This window comes from Barbus barbus (genome assembly GCF_936440315.1).
Source record: "Barbus barbus genome assembly, chromosome: 33".
Lineage (NCBI taxonomy): Eukaryota > Metazoa > Chordata > Actinopteri > Cypriniformes > Cyprinidae > Barbus > Barbus barbus.
This window is the reverse complement of record NC_136761.1, coordinates 7,138,178-7,156,288: the sequence shown is the minus strand read 5'-3', so window position 1 is coordinate 7,156,288 and position 18,111 is coordinate 7,138,178. Positions and strand designations below refer to the sequence as shown.

The 18,111-nt window shown below is 38.1% G+C and overlaps 2 protein-coding genes across 8 annotated transcripts in view; one reads left to right on the top strand and one right to left on the bottom strand.

The window, feature by feature from the left end:
* Nucleotides 1–5,719, top strand: part of LOC306853290 (spondin-2-like) — a 21,551-nt gene extending 15,832 nt beyond the window's left edge. The window contains exons 4-6 of the mRNA XM_079390588.1: nucleotides 1,898–2,089; nucleotides 3,057–3,231; nucleotides 4,336–5,719. Coding sequence (XP_079246714.1) covers nucleotides 1,898–2,089; nucleotides 3,057–3,231; nucleotides 4,336–4,523 — 555 coding nt within the window. The 3' untranslated portion in view covers nucleotides 4,524–5,719. The remainder of the gene's footprint in view (nucleotides 1–1,897; nucleotides 2,090–3,056; nucleotides 3,232–4,335) is intronic.
* LOC306853294 (uncharacterized protein) lies at nucleotides 1,100–18,111 on the bottom strand. 7 transcript variants are annotated; one of them, XR_013782721.1, is made up of 8 exons: nucleotides 17,773–18,099; nucleotides 17,075–17,171; nucleotides 13,210–13,417; nucleotides 12,721–12,819; nucleotides 12,462–12,633; nucleotides 9,782–10,412; nucleotides 2,598–2,699; nucleotides 1,100–1,643 (listed from the first exon to the last, which is right to left on the bottom strand). XR_013782721.1 is itself a non-coding variant. In XM_079390597.1 (5 exons), the coding sequence occupies exons 1-4, from the start codon at nucleotides 18,037–18,039 to the stop codon at nucleotides 2,615–2,617; spliced, it is 657 nt and encodes a 218-aa protein (XP_079246723.1). In that variant the 5' UTR covers nucleotides 18,040–18,083; the 3' UTR covers nucleotides 1,100–1,643; nucleotides 2,598–2,614. The 7 variants fall into 7 exon arrangements, 2 of the variants coding, with proteins under 2 accessions (XP_079246723.1, XP_079246722.1); XR_013782722.1 differs by having other exon boundaries at nucleotides 12,462–12,571; XR_013782723.1 differs by lacking the exons at nucleotides 1,100–1,643; nucleotides 2,598–2,699 and having other exon boundaries at nucleotides 9,438–10,412.

Here is an 18,111-nt window from a genome sequence, read left to right as displayed (position 1 = left end):
GGCAAATCAGGGCATTGGTTTGGCAATTATGTGTTAGTGTGACTTTGTGCCCTGAAGAGAGATTGAGTTCTATTAGCACAGGGCCGGAACAGACAGCAGAGGGATGAGGCACCGCTCGCCTCACGCCAGAGAAATTTATATAGCAGGAGGTATTCCTGGAAAAGCCACAGAATGAGAAGAGACGTAGGAGAGATGTGAGGGAGAGACAAGAGTAAATCCAGTCTGGAGAAAAGTCAGCTGTAGACTGGATGTTGACAGAAGGTACCAAATATGGAGGCAAAGTGCAGACTACAAATATATCTGTTCGGCTTTTAATGTTTGGAAAGAGACAAAACTAATAAGCAGGACATTTCATAAAATCTCATTTTCTCTACATTTAATCTGAATACTGTCTGAGAAAAACAGTTTAGGTTTTTAAAGGGCTTTTGACACCATTTAACCCAGGGTTATTGCTGCTGTAAACCCTGCTTTTAAACCCAGGTAACGATACACAAAAAACAAATGGTGCTATATAGCACTAAAAGTGGTTCTTTGGCTCGTAATCATAATCACTTTTGGTGCTGTATAGTACCAAATCTTGGTGTTTCAGTGGTTCTTCAGCGGTTCTTTGGCATGACTGAGGGGCTATATAGCACCACTGCCGTACAAAGAACCTGTTAAGGTTCTTTACGAGCCAAATAACCTCTGTTGGTGCTGTTTAGCACCATTTTTGTTGAAGAAATACAATGCAATATGGCACCTCTTATAGTTATATACATGGTACCATTTGACAAAGGTGCTGTATATAACTACCAAAAGTAGTTCCCCTATGATTACGAGCCAAGAACCACTTTTAGTGCTATATAGCACCATTTTTTTCTGAGCGAGTGAGAGTTGCATGCTTAATAACCGACAGCCAAACGTGTCTCATATTCACATGCTTTGGACAGTGACCGAGACAACGAACAGTTATTTCTGCATTTGAGGGAAAAAATTCAAATGGTGACACACAGTGTGAGAAATGCAGTGAAGAGACTGTTTTATTCTCACCTTTATAGTCTGAATAGACCATTCGGGAAAAACTTGATAGTACAGTCTGAAAAAGATAATACAAGGATATACAACACTGGAGTCTTTATTTAAACAGTTCCAGCACTGCATGCGTTTAGTCTAATCAATCTCACTGACACCGCAAATATGAATGTTAAGCTTGGGTTTAGGAATATATATTGTGAAACATCAGTTTATAAATAAACAGGAATAAATTTTAACCCTTGGTAAATTATAACCCAGGGTTAACTAATTAAGGGAGGGAATAACCCCACATGGTATATAAATGATTCATTCAATCAAAGTGTGAAAAGCCCTAAAGCTCCCTTTTGACCTGGGCTAGTAAGCTACTATCCAGAACACACTAGCTGTGTTTGCACTTACATTTTGTTCATAAAATTTGAACACGTGATTTCTTTTTTTGTAGGGAGGTTTTATGTGAACTCAAGCAGACAGGATCTGTTAGGATTTATTGTATGTCTGATGAATCATCTTTGGCTGAATATCAGGCTTGTGCTGGTCCTAAAATAGGTGATGTCGCTCCATGGCTCGTTTCTCTCTGCGACTGTGTGGTGTGGCTGTTCCCTCATCCTGCTCTGACCCAAGGGCTCTTCCTGAATGAGGTCATAGTCAAAAAGGAAACGTTCATCACAATTTAGAGAAAAAAAACCAGATGGTCTAACCTAACATACACAGGAAGGAGTGGGAAAAACTGGAAATGGCAACAAAGAAAAGTTACAGATGTGAATTATGAAGCCAATTATGTTAGCAGAGCATGCTGGAAAAAGCAAGTTCATTGCCATTGGGTAAATCAGCGTTGATGAGGTCTGTGTGTGTGTGACTGATCATGTTGTGTTTTCTCTCACAGCTGTCTCTGATAGTGAAAGTGATCCCTAGTCCTGACTGGTTTGTGGGGGTGCATAGTCTGAACCTGTGTGAGGGTGGGCAATGGAAACAGGAAGTGACCTTTGACTTGCACCCATTTGATGCTGGCACAGATAGCGGCTTCACTTTCTCCTCACCAAACTTTCCAACAACACCCCCAGAAAATATCACCATGGTAAGATACGCTTCCCATGATTCAGCTATACAGGTTTGGGGTTTGTAAGATTTTTTTTTAAAAAGAAGAAATTAATGATTAATTTTATTCAGCAAGGACACAATAAATTGATCACAAGTGATTGTCAAGACATTTTTTGTGTTTAGCATATTATAATGATCATGTGACTGAAGACTGAAAATTCAGCCATGCTCACAGGAATAAATTACATTCTAAAAGAGATTAAAATAGAAAAGTATATATTACAAATATCTTACAGACTCTAAACCTTTTAATTAGAGAGTACATTATCCACAGTGAGAGACCCATTCAAATGTTGCTTGTTCACTTAAATTTATATGATTATAGAAGGTTCTGGCATTTTGACCAATGCATTTTCATGGCTTTACCTTTTGTTCATGGTGACTGGATAAGGTTCCCTAATCTAAAGTGTTACCAGTGTATTCACTATAGACATTTCCATGACTTTTAAAAGGATAGTTTACCCAAAAATAAATGTTTTACTCACCCTCGTGTTCTTTCAAGTCAATATGGAACACAAAAGGAGAAATTCTGAAGAATGTTCACACTGCTCTCTTCCATATAATGATAGAGGATGGGGGACCAGGAGCTGTCAAGCACAAAATAGACAAAAAAAGCATCATATAAACATAATACAAGCGGTCCATATGATAAGGAAGAAAAGTCATTATTCAGCCAAAGTCATTGTAGGTTGGACATTCCGCTATAAAGAACTAACTTTGTGTTTTAAGTAATAACATGGGTTTCCAAAAGTAAAGTAAATGATGAATTATAATTTTATAATTTCCCAGACATTTACAGGTTTTCCATGACCATGGGAGTCCTGATTCAGGAAATGGTTTACATATGAATTTCATATATTTTACATTTAGAAATCAATGTCTTACATTTTGGCAGATGCAAATCACCACTCTGCTGCATCAATATCTGTTTTATTCTCATTCAGATCACCTCTCAGAAGCCAAACCACCCGGCAAATTCCTTCTATTACCCTCGGCTAACCGAACTCCCGCCTCTGGCCACCATTTGGGTGAAGCGACAGGGCCGCACACACGTCCGTCAACAGAACCGAGTGTCTAATCACATCCTGCCTGACACAAACAAACCCAACAGATTCTCAGGTAGGATCTGCATACATGTTTTACTCATTCAATCGCAAAGCATTCTCTCTTGATCGTAATCCTCAATTTTCATTTGGCTGGTAAATCCAAAAAAGCAGTGTTACATGCTTCTTGGTTTCTTTGGCATTGTGCACGATTTCACACGTTGCACTGTTTTTTTGAGGAAAGTAAACAGTTGGTACTTGATGAACCCTAATGCACACCACATGTGGTAAACACTTTTTATTGCTTCCACAAAAATTTAAGCATGTGTTGTTCCACTAACTTGCAGTTCTTTGCATTTATTACTACAATTTCCAGGACACGTTGCTAGTATCACACATAAATTTGGACTTTCAAACTGAATGCAAAGGAGTCATTCTATAATTTAGAGTACATTAAATATAGATGCATTTAAAAATATATATATAAACAATATGCTTTCATCTATTGGTTTTAGTTTATATATTTTATAAGTGTAACTTATCTGCTAGTTGCTATCTTAGATTAACCTCAAATTTGAATATTTATTTAAATTACAATCATAAAAAATATTGCAAACCATAACTATAGTTGACAGGCAATTAATATACTCCTTGACAACAGGTCATTTGAGATAAAATGTAGAAAAAAATGAAAAGGGCATTCCCCATAAATATTTCAACATGAGTAAAATGAAATATTTGAAAGAAAACGAAATCTCAACTCTTTCTAAGGTTTAGACTAGAAATAAATGTAAAACAGATACAATAGACTTTAACATTTTTATTTATTATTTTAAACTCCATTCAAAACTGAAAAACCGGGAGCAATGAGTTCGATTGTAGTATAAATTCTCTTAATGGATAAAATATTAATATATTTTATTTTAAAATATAATTATCAATGGACATGAACTGTATACTCTAAATTCTAAAATGACCCACTAACCTACTAAAAAATACACATTTGTTCAATTATTTGGGATATCTGAGCCACTCGGCCTTACAGTCCAAGTACTCCAGTGGTCTGTTTTTCGTTAATTGACCAAGCATAAACATGCACATAAACATAATCTTTTGACAGATTGCTTCCAGACAGCTTTTTTGGCTAGCAATCCCCTCATGACTATTGTATGTGTTGCAGAAACGCCGCTGGACTGCGAGGTGTCGATGTGGTCGTCCTGGGGCCTGTGTCTAAGGCCGTGCTCTCGGGGCGGCCTGCGCCATCGTACCCGTTACATCCTGCTCAAACCCGCCAACAGCGGCACGCCGTGCCCCGAGCTGGAGGAGCAGGAAGAGTGCACGCCGCACAACTGCCTGGCGTATCAGTGATGCTGGTCACACCGCTGGCATAGACACTTTGACGCTGTCCAAGCGGAGAGCCGAGTTTATCCTCATGCCAATGCTGAGTCACTGCCGCAGAATGTGGGAGAGCCGCCCGGCTGGACGTCCAGTGAGCTGCATTGGCTCCTCTCCTGACTGGAAAAGAACGGCTCGTATTCTGTTAGAGACTTTGATTATGGGTGCTGTATTCGCAGTAATCTCAGTGTATCTTTGCGTAATGGCACACTATTTTGCCAATATAGATTTGTGGAATAGAAGACTTGACTACATGAATTAGCATAAACCCTTCCACTTGATCTCACAACAATAGCAACTGTTTTGAGTTGGGTTTGAGTGATTTGACACATGGTGCGGTAGTTGGCTGTAGAGGTCAACTAGTAGTCCATTAGTAGTAAAGCAACACTTGAAGACACCCTAGCTCCTGTCTCATACAGGCCTAATTATGTCCAAAATGCAGTATGCATACAGTTTACAATATTATCTTGTGAGGAATCACACAAAACTAACTGTCATATGTCATTTATCAAATAAGGGTCCGTTTAGATTGCCGGTCTTTTTTTTTGTTTTTTTTGAAAGGGTCAATTATGCTTGGCAATTTGATCAAAAATACAGTAAAAACACTAATATTGTTTTATTTGAATAGCCTATATTCTGAAATGTAATTTATTCCTGATACAAATATTTTCAGCATAATTGTTGTCACATGATGCTTCAGAAATCATAATAATATGCTGATTTGCTGCTCAAGAAACATTACTTATCAATATCGGACACAGTTGTGCTGCTTAATGTTTTTGATTCTCTAGCATTCATTTTAAATAGAAATGTATTGTAATATTATAAATGTCCCTATTGTCACTTTTTATCAGTGTAATGCATCCTTGCTTAAAGAATTAATTAGTTTTCTTATTTACCCCAACCTTTTAATTATAATGCTTTCCACAAAAATATTAAGCAACACAACAGTTTTCAGTAATGATGCTGAAAATTCAGCTTTTCCGTCACAGGAATAATTTACATTTTATAATATTTCACAATATTACTGCTTTGATTGTCTTATTGATTAAATAAATGCAAAATAGAGAGCAAAATACTTCTAAAAATCATAATTCCAGACTTTTGACCAGTAGTGAATATGTTGTATTTTATGTTTCTTCTAATAATAAACAATGAAATTCTCTATTAAATCATCTCCTCCTCATTTAGATTTTTTGGTAGGATTTTACAATCTTATTAGTAGTAATAAATGACCTGAAACATCCTGCTGGATAACATGAATAATCTGGTTTTGTTAACTTCATACAGCTAAACTTTTCACTGTTATGCTGATCATATAATGTGGTACTAAATGAGAAATGAATGGCAAATAGGAGCGTTTTATCCAGTGCTGAACTCGAATTCAGGTTCTATAATTAGATCTATGTCCCACGTTTACACTGTGTGGTTGATTTCCCTTCAGGTGATGTACTAAATAAAAAGGGTTATAATAATATCACATGGCACATAGATTAATAATCTATTCAGAGACAACTCACAGCTGGTGCGGATGAGAACACAAACTCGTTTAAAAACATTAGCTGCTCTTATAAACACGATTGATGATCGACCATGAACTTTGCCAGAGTGACAATAGTTTCAAGAACGAAGGCACCTTATAAACCAGTGCCCAGCTGTTCACATCCAGTTCAGTTCTGTCGATGGTGCTGCTTAGAAATACAAATTAATCTGCTGAAATTGTTTGGTTCTGTACAGTAAACAAACTGTCTAAATGGTGCTATATGGTGTAAACTTTATTGCCAGCATCCCCTTGTAATTATTTAGGCCTTTTCTGTGACGCAGATGACCATTTAGTCCTATGGTTATGAGGAACAGCAGGAAATGCCCCCTCAAAATCCAGACTGAATTTAATATTTTGTATTATTTTAACGTTAGGGAAAAATTTAATTCAAGTATATTTCGCAGGATGTTTTGGGCCAAAGAACCAGCCTGTAAAGTAGGTATTTTCTGAAGTTGAGAAACATTAATTTTCATGATGAAAGCGATGTCTTGCGCCCTCATGTGGCTGTGAGAAAACAACCACTTCTCTCCCTCCACAAATCCACCAAAGCTCAGGGTGAGCAGGTGCAGCAGAGGAGGAGGAGCAGGACACTGATGCAAACCACTGGAATACTTCCAGGCTAGCCTCAAGTCTTTCAAAGGACAACAGACAATAATGAGGAAATCAGTTCAAGTTGGTGAGCTTGATTTGAAAGAAGCATATCAGGTGGCTCTTAGAATTGCTCGGTGTAAAAAAGCAGCAAATAGCAGATTGTCTAATATTGCCTGCTGATGTGCAAAACAATGTTTGGGAATGACGACCAGTGTTGGGGAAAGTTACTTTTAAAAGTAATGCGTTACATAATTGCGCTACTTAGTTACTTTTTATGGAACGTAGTGTTGTTACTTTTGCGTTACTTTTTAAATATGAGCAGGGCTTGATTGTTTTTAATTCAAGTTCTACTTCTAGCAAATGTAAAAGCCCTTTCAGACCAAAAAGTGTAATGAATAAACCTCAGGCTGAAGGAAAAGTAAATTCACATCTGTACAGTAGAACGCAGGAGAAGAAGGTTCAACACTCTTCAGCAATAAAAAAAAACAATGAAGCACAATTGTTAGTTTATCTAAAGTCATTTTTGCTTATTAGTATGGTTGAACTGGATCATCAAAGGTCAGCAGCAAAGACAATGGTTTTAATTATTGCAGGTTTGTGTCATATTCTGAGTTCTGAATGAATTTAATTCATTTTGATTAATACTAAATTTGTTTTGTTTTTTGTGACTGGGATGAATTAATGCACATTCACATTTAGTCTAGAACTACAGTAACATGTTCACACACAACGCCTCTGTACTTCCGATTTCTCCCAATATGCGGACAGGAGACTTGCCAGTAAATAAATGGGAAAACAAAGTAACTGGCGTTACTTTTTTGAAGAAGTAAAAAGTAATGTTACTTGAAAAAAGTAATCTGATTACGTAACTCGCATTACTTGTAATTCGTTACCCCCAACACTGATGAAAAAACTGAAGCTAGAGGCCTTTGCATTACAGCTGGATGAGGCTACAGATGTCTCAAAGGATGCGCAGCTTTTGGCATTTGTACGCTTTGCAGATGGAAATGAAGCTTTGCAGCTGCTAATTTTATTAAGAGGAGTGCTTTGCAAACGCGCCTGCTCGCTTCTCTGTGTGCTGCAGCGGGAGAACAACACACAAGGATGCTGCTCGATCATTCTGAGGTGCGTTGGCTTTCTCGTGGATCAGGATTGTCGCGTGTGTTTGAGTTCTGCGCATCTATTCACATGTTTTTACTTAAACATTGCACAGAGCTGGCTGCAAAGTTCAGTGACAATACATGGCTCATCTATGCAGGGCCACAATGCACATGCCATTCAGCTTTAAGACAAGATAGATGGTTTACGGAAGAAAATGAAAAGATGGAGAGAACGAGTCAAGGAGGGAATTTGTTCCATGTTTCCATCTGTGGATGACCTGGGTGATTCTGCAGCGCTTTCGCCTCAAGTAACAGATTCAATTAGAGGCACTCGAGGGGAAGTTTGGAAAGTACTTTTCTGAAGCTGAGTCCTAGCGAAAGGACAAGACATGGATAGTTTCCATTTAAAGACAATGCATCGGATGGATCAAATTTGACAGTGACAGAGCAAGATCAACTGATTGATTTAAGCACTGACAGTACATAGAGAAACATATACGAGACAACCCCTCTCGTCCAGTTCTGGATCCTGCCAGAAACTTCCCTCAACTGGCAATAAAGGCCACGATGAGCATTTTGCCTTTTGCCACAACCAATCTTTGTGAAAGTGCATTCCCCTCCCTCTCCTACCTGAAAAGCAAATATCGTGCAAAACTGCAGCCTGAGTCTGACATGCTTCTCTGCCTAGCAACATCGATATCCCCCAGAATAGAGACAGCCTTTGTGTAATTCACCAGGGTCAGTCATCTCATTTTTAAAGGTCAGGTACTCTAAATATAATTACCCACCTGACAGTAAAATTAAAGTTGAAGTTCATGTAATTGTATGATAGTCCATACCTCAGCCTTGTAAGTAGGCTCTGCTCTCTCTGTCATTTCATTTACAAGATCTTAGATTCATGTACAACAGAGTACAGATATTTCAATAGACAGAGCGAGCTAAACCCTTATTTGAGAAACTACTTCCATCTGACCATCATAAAAGCAATCTTTCTTCTAACCTGACCATACCAGTCCAGTTCCTCTAGAGGAGACTTTGATAGTCATGGCCAATCAAGGCTGCCGTTTACCATGATAACCAACCGTTATCCATACAGGAGCGATATAATAGTCTGCATCAAGCCCGGCTTCTCAGATGTAAGAAAGTCATTACAACAAAGAACAACAATTGCCATTCTTAACCCTTCGCCGGCGATACGAACTCGGTTTTTTTAAGATAAGTACAAAAGACACTAAAAATGCTCTGTTGATTTTGGTCACACAAATAAGTGTTATACATCAATCGAAACTGTTAAGTGTCTACTATTTTTTGAGTACACTCACGATTACAACAAAACTTTGTGGTTTTGGGGAAAAAAGAAAACAAACAGGGTGCGCTGTCTGTCTTCTTCTCCGCGATATATTTATAGTAACGCGTCACTAAAATTAAGTGTAACTCAGCAAATACTCAACACAGAAACATGAGAGTTATATCTATAGAAAGCCTAAAGTGTCTGCTTTCAACTGAAGTAAGTGTTGTCGAAAACAAACGTTCTGTGATAAAGTAATCAGTATGAAACCGACACGATGTTCAGTCTGTCCAGTCTAACTCATTATTTCTAATGTGATCCCGCCCCCTCGTGTTCACATGTAAATAACCACGTGACACGTGTTAATCATGCAAAACAGAGAAAACAGCAGCTTTATAAATAATGGCCTTATGGATAATGCAGGAATCTCTCAGTTTCGAAAGCATGTGTGAAGTTGAAGGAAATAATCAGAAATTTCTCTCATTTTTCTGCATAGAATGCTGCCGTTTTATTCCTGGTTGCCTAAAGAGCGACCCGGAGCAGAGGGTTCATCTGGAGGAGATGCTCTCCCATGACTGGTTCAAGTTAAGTCTAAGACAAGCTAAAATTATTTGTTTGTTTGTCTTTTTGGTTTGATCAGAATTCCTGCAGCAACTGTTATATAGTCAATCCATATACACTACACAGATGTCAAGATGTATTTTTATACCTTATTTAGTATTTGTGTGTAATTTGTATAATTTCTAATTGTGTTTCAGGTCCTGTAGGTTGTGCGAAGATGGTCAGTCTTGTGTCTGGAGGACAGCTCCATCTCTCCAGCTTTAGCGTCTTGTGGGGCTGGCAGGCCTCAGTTGTATCTGATCCAAAGGTTCCTGCCACAGGCAAATGGGTCGCAAAGAAATCAGGGCCGCTTCAGAAAACAATGTGAATGCTGCCCTAAATGCTGCTGCTCCAAAACCTGCTGAGGTCAGAGTCACAGGCACCACAGAAGTCACTCCACAGGGTACCTTTCCAGAGCTTCTTGTCCCGGCCTGAAGGTTCCTGCTGCTGTTGCACCCCCAGAAGAGGTTTCTGACATGACTGACAGCCGTCCTGTCCAATACAAAGGTTCCTCTCATGATGGGACAGAACAGCAAAGAAGTTCCAGTCAAGGTCATCCCAGTGTTTGCGGTCGTAGCCTCAGCCAGAGCTGGTGTTCAAAGCTGCTTCAGTCCCAGAGCTCCTCTCTCAACCTCCCTGCTCCCAGAGGATCCTGCTAAAGCCGCTCTGGTCCAAGAGGATCCTCTCACAGCCCCAGTGTTTCCTTTCACTGCTGTGATTCCTCCATAAGCACATCACACCTGTGAGCCACAATAAAAAAAGATTGTGAAAATTCACAAAAATGTGTTAAGAAAATCTGGAAATAATAACCATTCCTATGTTTTAGTTCTAGAGAGATTAAGCCTCTCATTTTAGCAATTCTTTATCACTTTGAATGTTGACTTGAATAATTAACTCTCCAAATAAGTATGACCAGGTAAGTAATATCTCAAATAGGCGTTACACAATGCTTTAAGTCCAGCTTGTCAGTATGTTCAGCAGTATACCTTAATCAGTTGAGAGAAGGTCTGCCTCCCCCTAATTATCATCGGCACCCTTCACCAGACTCCCGTCAGTGACAGCAGTGGGTGTGAGGCACAGTTGCCAAGTCTGCGTATTATATGCGACTTTGGGCTTCTTTTTTTCGTAAAGTTGCGGGAAAAAAATCCCTGGTCGTGGGTTGCGGTTTTTTGGGCTTATTTGATGAATAAAAACGTTTCAAAACATCCCACTCTCTGGTTTTTCCACAAATCGCACCCTGGTTGTAGCAAAGACTAGAATACCCAAGACGTGTCACTCATATAAGTTTTGAAAGGGGAAAATATGACCTCCGTGAAGTTGGCACCCCATAAAAATAAATAATCACCAAAACTATGCCATTTGTTTGTGCTGGTCTGTGCTGGTTCGGTGTTCGAGATATTAAACATTCTTTTTTTGACCGTGTGACATCACTCTCCACCCCATGCCGTCCAAATCGCTCCAAACCAGCGCAGTTCGTGGAGAGTGACGTCACTGCCCATAATTGTTTTTGTTATTTCTAAGAAGGGGAAATATATTTGACGTTCATTTCAACAGCACAAATCAGCACAAATGAATGACACCAGTTTTGTGCGATTTAGACGAACTGGGGTGGAGAGTGACGTCACAGCTCCCAAAAATATTTTGTTATATCTAAGGAAGGAAAATAGATACCGTGTTTGTTTTAACGGCACAAACCCAGCACAAACGAACTGCGCTGGTTTGGAGCGATTTGGACGGCATGGGGTGGAGAGTGACGTCACACGGTCAAAAAAAGAATGTTTAATATCTCGAACACCGAACCAGCACAAACGCTCGTTTTTGCGGCACAAATCAGTACAAACGTAGCACAAACGAATGACATAGTTTTAGTGATTATTTATTTTTATGGGGTACCAACTTCACGGAGGTGAAAATATGGCCGCTCTATCGAACGAAGCCCCACCTTCTGAGCAAAAGAGCCAATCGTTAATCGATAAAGTCAGCGCATCACTGCAGCTGCACCTAGGACTGCGCATGCGCACTGGCTGGTCTCGCCTGAGAAATAAGCATTTTATAACGTTGTTTGAGCAAAATACACAACATTTATGATGCAATTGTTATCAGATTTCATTGGTGACTTCAAATATGAAATTTAATCGTAAGCTTGTCGACCAGTTTTGAAGAATTTGATGTTTCCCAATTCAAAGAGATAGGAGCTGCACTTGCATGCCCGAGAGGCGTTTCAAAGATGGCTGCGAGTGACATGACTTGCCTTAAAGAGACTTTGGTTGTAGGAGGTTAGTTAGGTAGGTTTGTGATAAAAGTGCAGAATAAGTGTCATGTTATTAACCAGGCTATAAATGACACAGCAGAGTAGGACTGAAGATAGTTAAAACTGTATGACTGCAAAACCATAATTAAAAATTTAAACATTTGAAATACATTGTGTGTTATTACATTACACAACATTTATATTAGAGTAAATTAGCAACACTACAGAGTAAGATATGCCGCAGCAAACGGGATGAGGAGGAGAAGAATTATAGTTGTTATTTACGGTTGAACCACTGATGTCACATGGACTATTTTAATCGAGGTCCATGCTAAGTTTCTGGGTCTGGGATCATTTCTGTTGTGTTGCTGTCTATGGAGGGTAAGAATACTCTCTAATGAACTATCCCTTTAAGCAAGATTGTCACATTGTACAACATTTTAATCCAATGTTTGCAGACATTTCAGAATGCATACATTTTGGTTTGTATGACTAAATGAAACTGAAAGTCATTATTTTTCACGCAAAATTCACAAACCTGTTGAATCAGCTCTCATGTCACCATCCAAGACAACAGCATTTCCAGAATGCCTTTGCCCTCTCCAACATTGTATTTTGTTCAGACCTCCAGTGGCACAAGTCTGTTGGCTGGATAAAGACCTTTTGATGATTAAAAAATGTCCTGGGACAAATACATTCCAGACAGAGAGCTGACAGGAGATGGAAGATATCACATAAAATTAGCAGAAATAACTTTAAAAATTCCCATTTATAGATCATTTTAACAACAGACAAACCTTGTGGATCTGTATGCAAGATGCTCCACTGAAGGCTACTGCCGCCGACAAATGCAGATTTCCAGCTGGTGTATTTCAGATGAATGGCTGGCTGTTCCACTGTGTTTTGTGGAGGCAGTGTGAACAGACCTATGCAAAATTTAAACAATAAAATCTTTATGGACAACATCAAATAAATGATAAAAAAAAAAGTGTTTGTACCAATTTGTCAGTGCTACATTCATCATCACCTGTGCGATAGATACAAATGTCCCATTTACAAATGTGTCAACTGCACAGGTTTGGTACAATGTTGGACATTTCTGAAATAGCTGTAGCAAATTGTCTTCATATACCATGTATTTCCTGGCTTTGTAGAGCGGTTGGTAAACCCTGGACAAACAGATAATAGCTTGCCAAGTCTAATGAGGGATCTTTTTTGATAATCTCCGACCTCCCCTAGAAGCCCTGACATCTACCCTGTGTATACATATGTAAAACGAGACTTACTTTTCACTGCCTTCTTGAGTGGTATCAGACTCATAGGTGACATTTGACAATTGCTTTGAGGTGCATGTTGAGCTGTCATTGATTGTGGTGTCTTCAATTTGTTGCCTTTTAATTGGTGTTGATCTGAAACACGGAGGTTCAAGACTTGTGCCAACGCTCTCGGAACAAGAGATGCCAACAGAGTGTCCAAAAGGCTTCACTTGAATCGCTAAAATTTAACACGCATATGACAATCAAACCCATGAAACAACACAAGAAAACCATTCCCAGCTAATGTAATTAAAGGGGTGGCTGATTGTGATTTCACTTTTTTAACGTTAGTTAGTGTGTAATGTTGCTGTTTGAGCATAAACCATATCTGCAAATTTACGACACTAAAAGTTCAATGCAAACAGAGATATTGTCTTTTAAAATTGTCAGTTTAAAGGGTTTGTTCACCCCAAAATGAAAATTATGTCATTAATTACTCACCCTCATGTCGTTCCAGGGCTCGCAAAATTTCTAAATCCCTGGTAGCCCTTCAGGCAGGTACTCCTCAGATCTTGGCAGCCCGAAAATTAATTTAACTAGCCCAAATAAAATAAAGACTATAAATGTCAAAAACATTTTGAATACACAAATATCAGCGAATATCAAGGAAAGAGTTTTGTTTTACTATTTACAAGGTATCTGCAGAATTCTTAAAAATCTATTTAAGGCAATTTGAAAAATTATTTCTTAGACAGTTTTAAATACATTAAATGGTATAAGGCCTTAAACTCTTCAGTTTAGTTGTATCAAATTTAAGGACCCGTGGGAGCAATGTTCCCTCTCATTCTTTTTCTTGCTGAGCAAAACTTCTCTATTGGGCGGACACTTCGGGCACCTGAGCAAAAGCATTCTTTATACCAGACCTGTACAGCATGCACACAAGAAGTGTGTAACTTTTAACTTTAATGTGTTATTTATATTTGATTTGATCCTTGATGTAACTAAATGATGTACATTTTAGGTTAAAGAGAAAACATGTTTACTGTACAATACACTGCAGTTTGGATCAATAAAGTTTTTTAAAGAAGTTTCTTATGCTCATCAAGGCTGTATCTATTTGATAAAAAATACTGAATATTATTTCACAAAATAATATTGTGAAATATTGCAATTTAAAATAAATGTTTTGTATTTTAATATACTTTAAAATGTAATTAATTCCTGTGAAGCAAAGCAGTATTTTCAGAGTCACATGATCCTTTAGGAGTCATTATAATACGCTGATTTATAATCAATGTTGGAAACAGTTGTACTGCTTTTTTATTTTATTTATTATACTGTATTTTTTGGGACCTGTGATATTTAAAAAAAATAAAAAGTTAAAAAGAACAGCTTTAGTCAAAATAGAGATTTTGTTACAATATAAACCATTCAAAAGTTTGGGGTCAGACATTTTTATTACTTTAATACTACTTTAAAAAAGTTCAAAGAAAGTTAAATAAACTTTATTCAGCAAGGATGTGTTAAATGGATAAAATAGATAGTAAAGACTTCTATTGTTAGAAAATATTTCTCTTTTGAATAAATGCTGTTCTTTTAAACTTTTTATTAATCAAAGAATCAAAGAAAAAAGATTCACAGGTTCCAGAAAAATATTGATCAGCAGAACAGTTTGAACACTGATAATAAATCAGCATATTATTATGATTTCTGAAGGATCATGGGACACTGAAGACTGGAGTAATGATGCTGAAATTCAGCTTTGATCACAGGAATAAATGCTATTTTAAAGTATAGGTATTAAAATAGGAAACCAATATTAGAAATTGCAATAATATTTCACTATATCACAGTTTTTTCAGTATTTTTGAAATGAATACAGCCTTGATGAGCAAGAGACTCAAAGTCAAAGACTCAAAAATAAGGTCAATTATTTATCAGGTTTATAATATAGCCCTTCGCTACGAGAATACTGGTGACATCACAAACCTTGAAAATTACATTAAACCTGCCCCCAGGAACATGCAACAAAGGGGGCAAGGCCATGTTGCACTGCTTTAGAGAAGAAGAGTTGTTGCCTTGCCGTCAAAACTAGGGGTGCACGAAAAATTATATTCATACATGAATCGCGATTCGGTCTTCTAACGATTCTAATGGATTCACAAGTTTCAAAATCAATGTTCTAAATCAGTGCTTCTTAATCCCGTTCCTCACGTCCCCCTGCTCCGCATCGCTCTCTCGCACCCGATTCAGATCAGCTCTATCAATGAACTGTGTTCCACACGTATACTTTGTCTAGACAGAGATTTTTTTCACACAAGAAGCGTTGAACATGGACGCACACGCGGTTGCCATGGTAGCGAGCAATACTTGCTGGAAAACACTTCTTGCTGTTTCAAAAATACTACACCGCATTCATGTATTCTGCTGTATTAAAGCTTTAATCAGGATAAAACCGTATATTAGAAGTTAACATAAGCAGTAGCATTTACAAATAACAATGTATCAAAGTATGAGACAATAACAAAACAAAAAAAAACATACAGCCATTCTTTACAATATAACGCCGGAGCGCCACGGTTGTGGATAGGCTTGCTGCGATAGACGGTGCTGGCAGTGATACCGGTGTTAAGCCGCAACACCGGTTACGCCACTTGCCCTCACAGTCATTTAGATTTTTTTATATATAGTAATAAAAATAATTTAGTCCAGTTAGAGAACAGACACTACAATTAAAACTGAACGCGGCTGCTCAATGCATCACACCGAATGAATGACAGTCGCGCATCACAGATCAGATTTCATTTATCACCTGAGGAGAGAGAGTCGAGCTGACTGACAAGAGTGAGGTGAAAAAGACAAGACGATGGCGGAAGAGTTTCAAAACTAAATGTAAAAGCGCCTGTTTTAAAAATATTTGGATTTTGATAAGCCTGCTGACCTGCTATTTATCGAAGATGATATTGGATTTTTTAACATTCGTTTCTCATTTATTTGGATCCACGGTATTTGCTGATTTTTAAATTTAAACACTGTGATTTTTTCCCCATTATTTTACATCAAGGTGTATGCAGTCCTCCAAACTTCCTTAATCGTTTTGCTAATAAACGTTCTTCGTTATAATTAGGTGTTTCTTTTGTATACCTATTTCAAATTTATAAGTTATTTTATATTAGGTATATAGCATGGTGTATTTTTATTCGTTTTGTTAAGTTATACGTTGTAGCTATTTTGTTGTTGTTGCTTGAATTGAATTCAAGGATTGAATTCAAGCAATTGATGCCGAATTGCCGCTAATTCAAAAGTGAAAGTAAAATGCGCACGGTGCTTTTACAAGCTATTTAAGCAAAGGAAAGTGGGAAAATTCAAACAAACTAAAAACAAGCAACTGCTTGATGCCGAATTGCCGCTAATTTGAAAGTGAAAGTAAAACACGCGCGGAGCTTTTACAAGTTATTTAAAACCGAAGGAAAGCGAGAAAAAGTAATTATTGTTATACATTGTGACAAAAATAACACCGTATTGATGTGCACATGCCCAGTAGCACCATACGTATCCCTTCTAGCCTTAACCTTCTAGCCTTAACCGAGCACCACTGAGGTGAGGGCCGTGATGTTTCTGGACTGCACTAGGCGTTTGAGCCAATCACAACACACTGGCCCAGCTAACCAATCTGAGCCCATTGCGTATTTCTGAGGGAAAGGCTTCATAAAATCAGGAAATCATCAGAGCGTTTATAAGAGAATGGACAGAGAATTGTGTGAAAAATAATGCGTTTTTAAAAAAAACGAAGCATTAACACGTTACACTGTACCCCATAAACACAATCAAGCCTAGAAAAAAAAGTGTCAACCACCCCTTTAAGATAAACATAGATAGTAGACTATAACTTTACCTTTACTCCGTCTTTTCAGCTTGTGTGTTATTGTTTGGATCGACACGCTCTTCAGATATGGTGCATCACACTGACATGCCACATCTCTTGTTAGGGGCTGTATAACAAGAATTGCATCACAGTATGACATGGGTGCAATGCAAAAATATATCATTGTACAGGACTGCCAACTTTTGAATGAACCCGAGTATGAATTATTCCTAAGGGGACTGTCTTTCTTGAGACTTCTGAAGCTGAAACACTGATTGATTGATTATACATTTCCATAAGCTGTACTGTATTCTTCAACATGCCTTCTGATGTTCAATCATTTGTATGTTCATGATATAAATCCTTGAGTCTCAGCACTAGTCAAAGTGCTTTTGTGTTCACTTTTCTTTGCTGTCGTTACATAGCTTGTTGTTATTTAATGTTCTTATGTGAATTCATACCATTTTCTCAGAGTAAATGTTTTTTAAGACCACATATTAAGTTCTATTGATTTATAGCCTACATTTGATGCATGGTGTTCACTACAGTGGATAGATATGTAACTCTCACAATAAAATATATGTACAAAAGTGGCATGATTTTCAGTTGTTTAAAAATAAATATTACTTTGTGATTTAAGAATTAATGCATGAAAGGGTTCATTTATAGAATTTCTGCTGGCGGCCATGTGTTATGTTTAACAGCTGAAGAAGCGTGGTTTCACTTACCTTCAAACTTTGTGAGGAACCAACGGTGTAGACTGATGGGACAGCCGTATCTGTTAATGACAGATATTTCACAAAACCCATTTCGTGTTGTGTCCAATTCTTGAAGCATTCGCGCGTGAAGTGCTGCGAGCACAACCGCGACCTCTCTGATATCCCACCTTCCTCGAAGTGCAAAAAACCGAGCCATCGTGACCGCAACCAGGGTATTTTGGGGATTGGGAAAAGGGTTTCGGGAGAACTACAACCTAAAACGCACCTCCTCGCCATTTCTGTTTGTTAACTCACGCGGTTTTTCCTTCGCACGCACTGTCAAAGCTCTCAGGAGGGGCGTGGTTTATC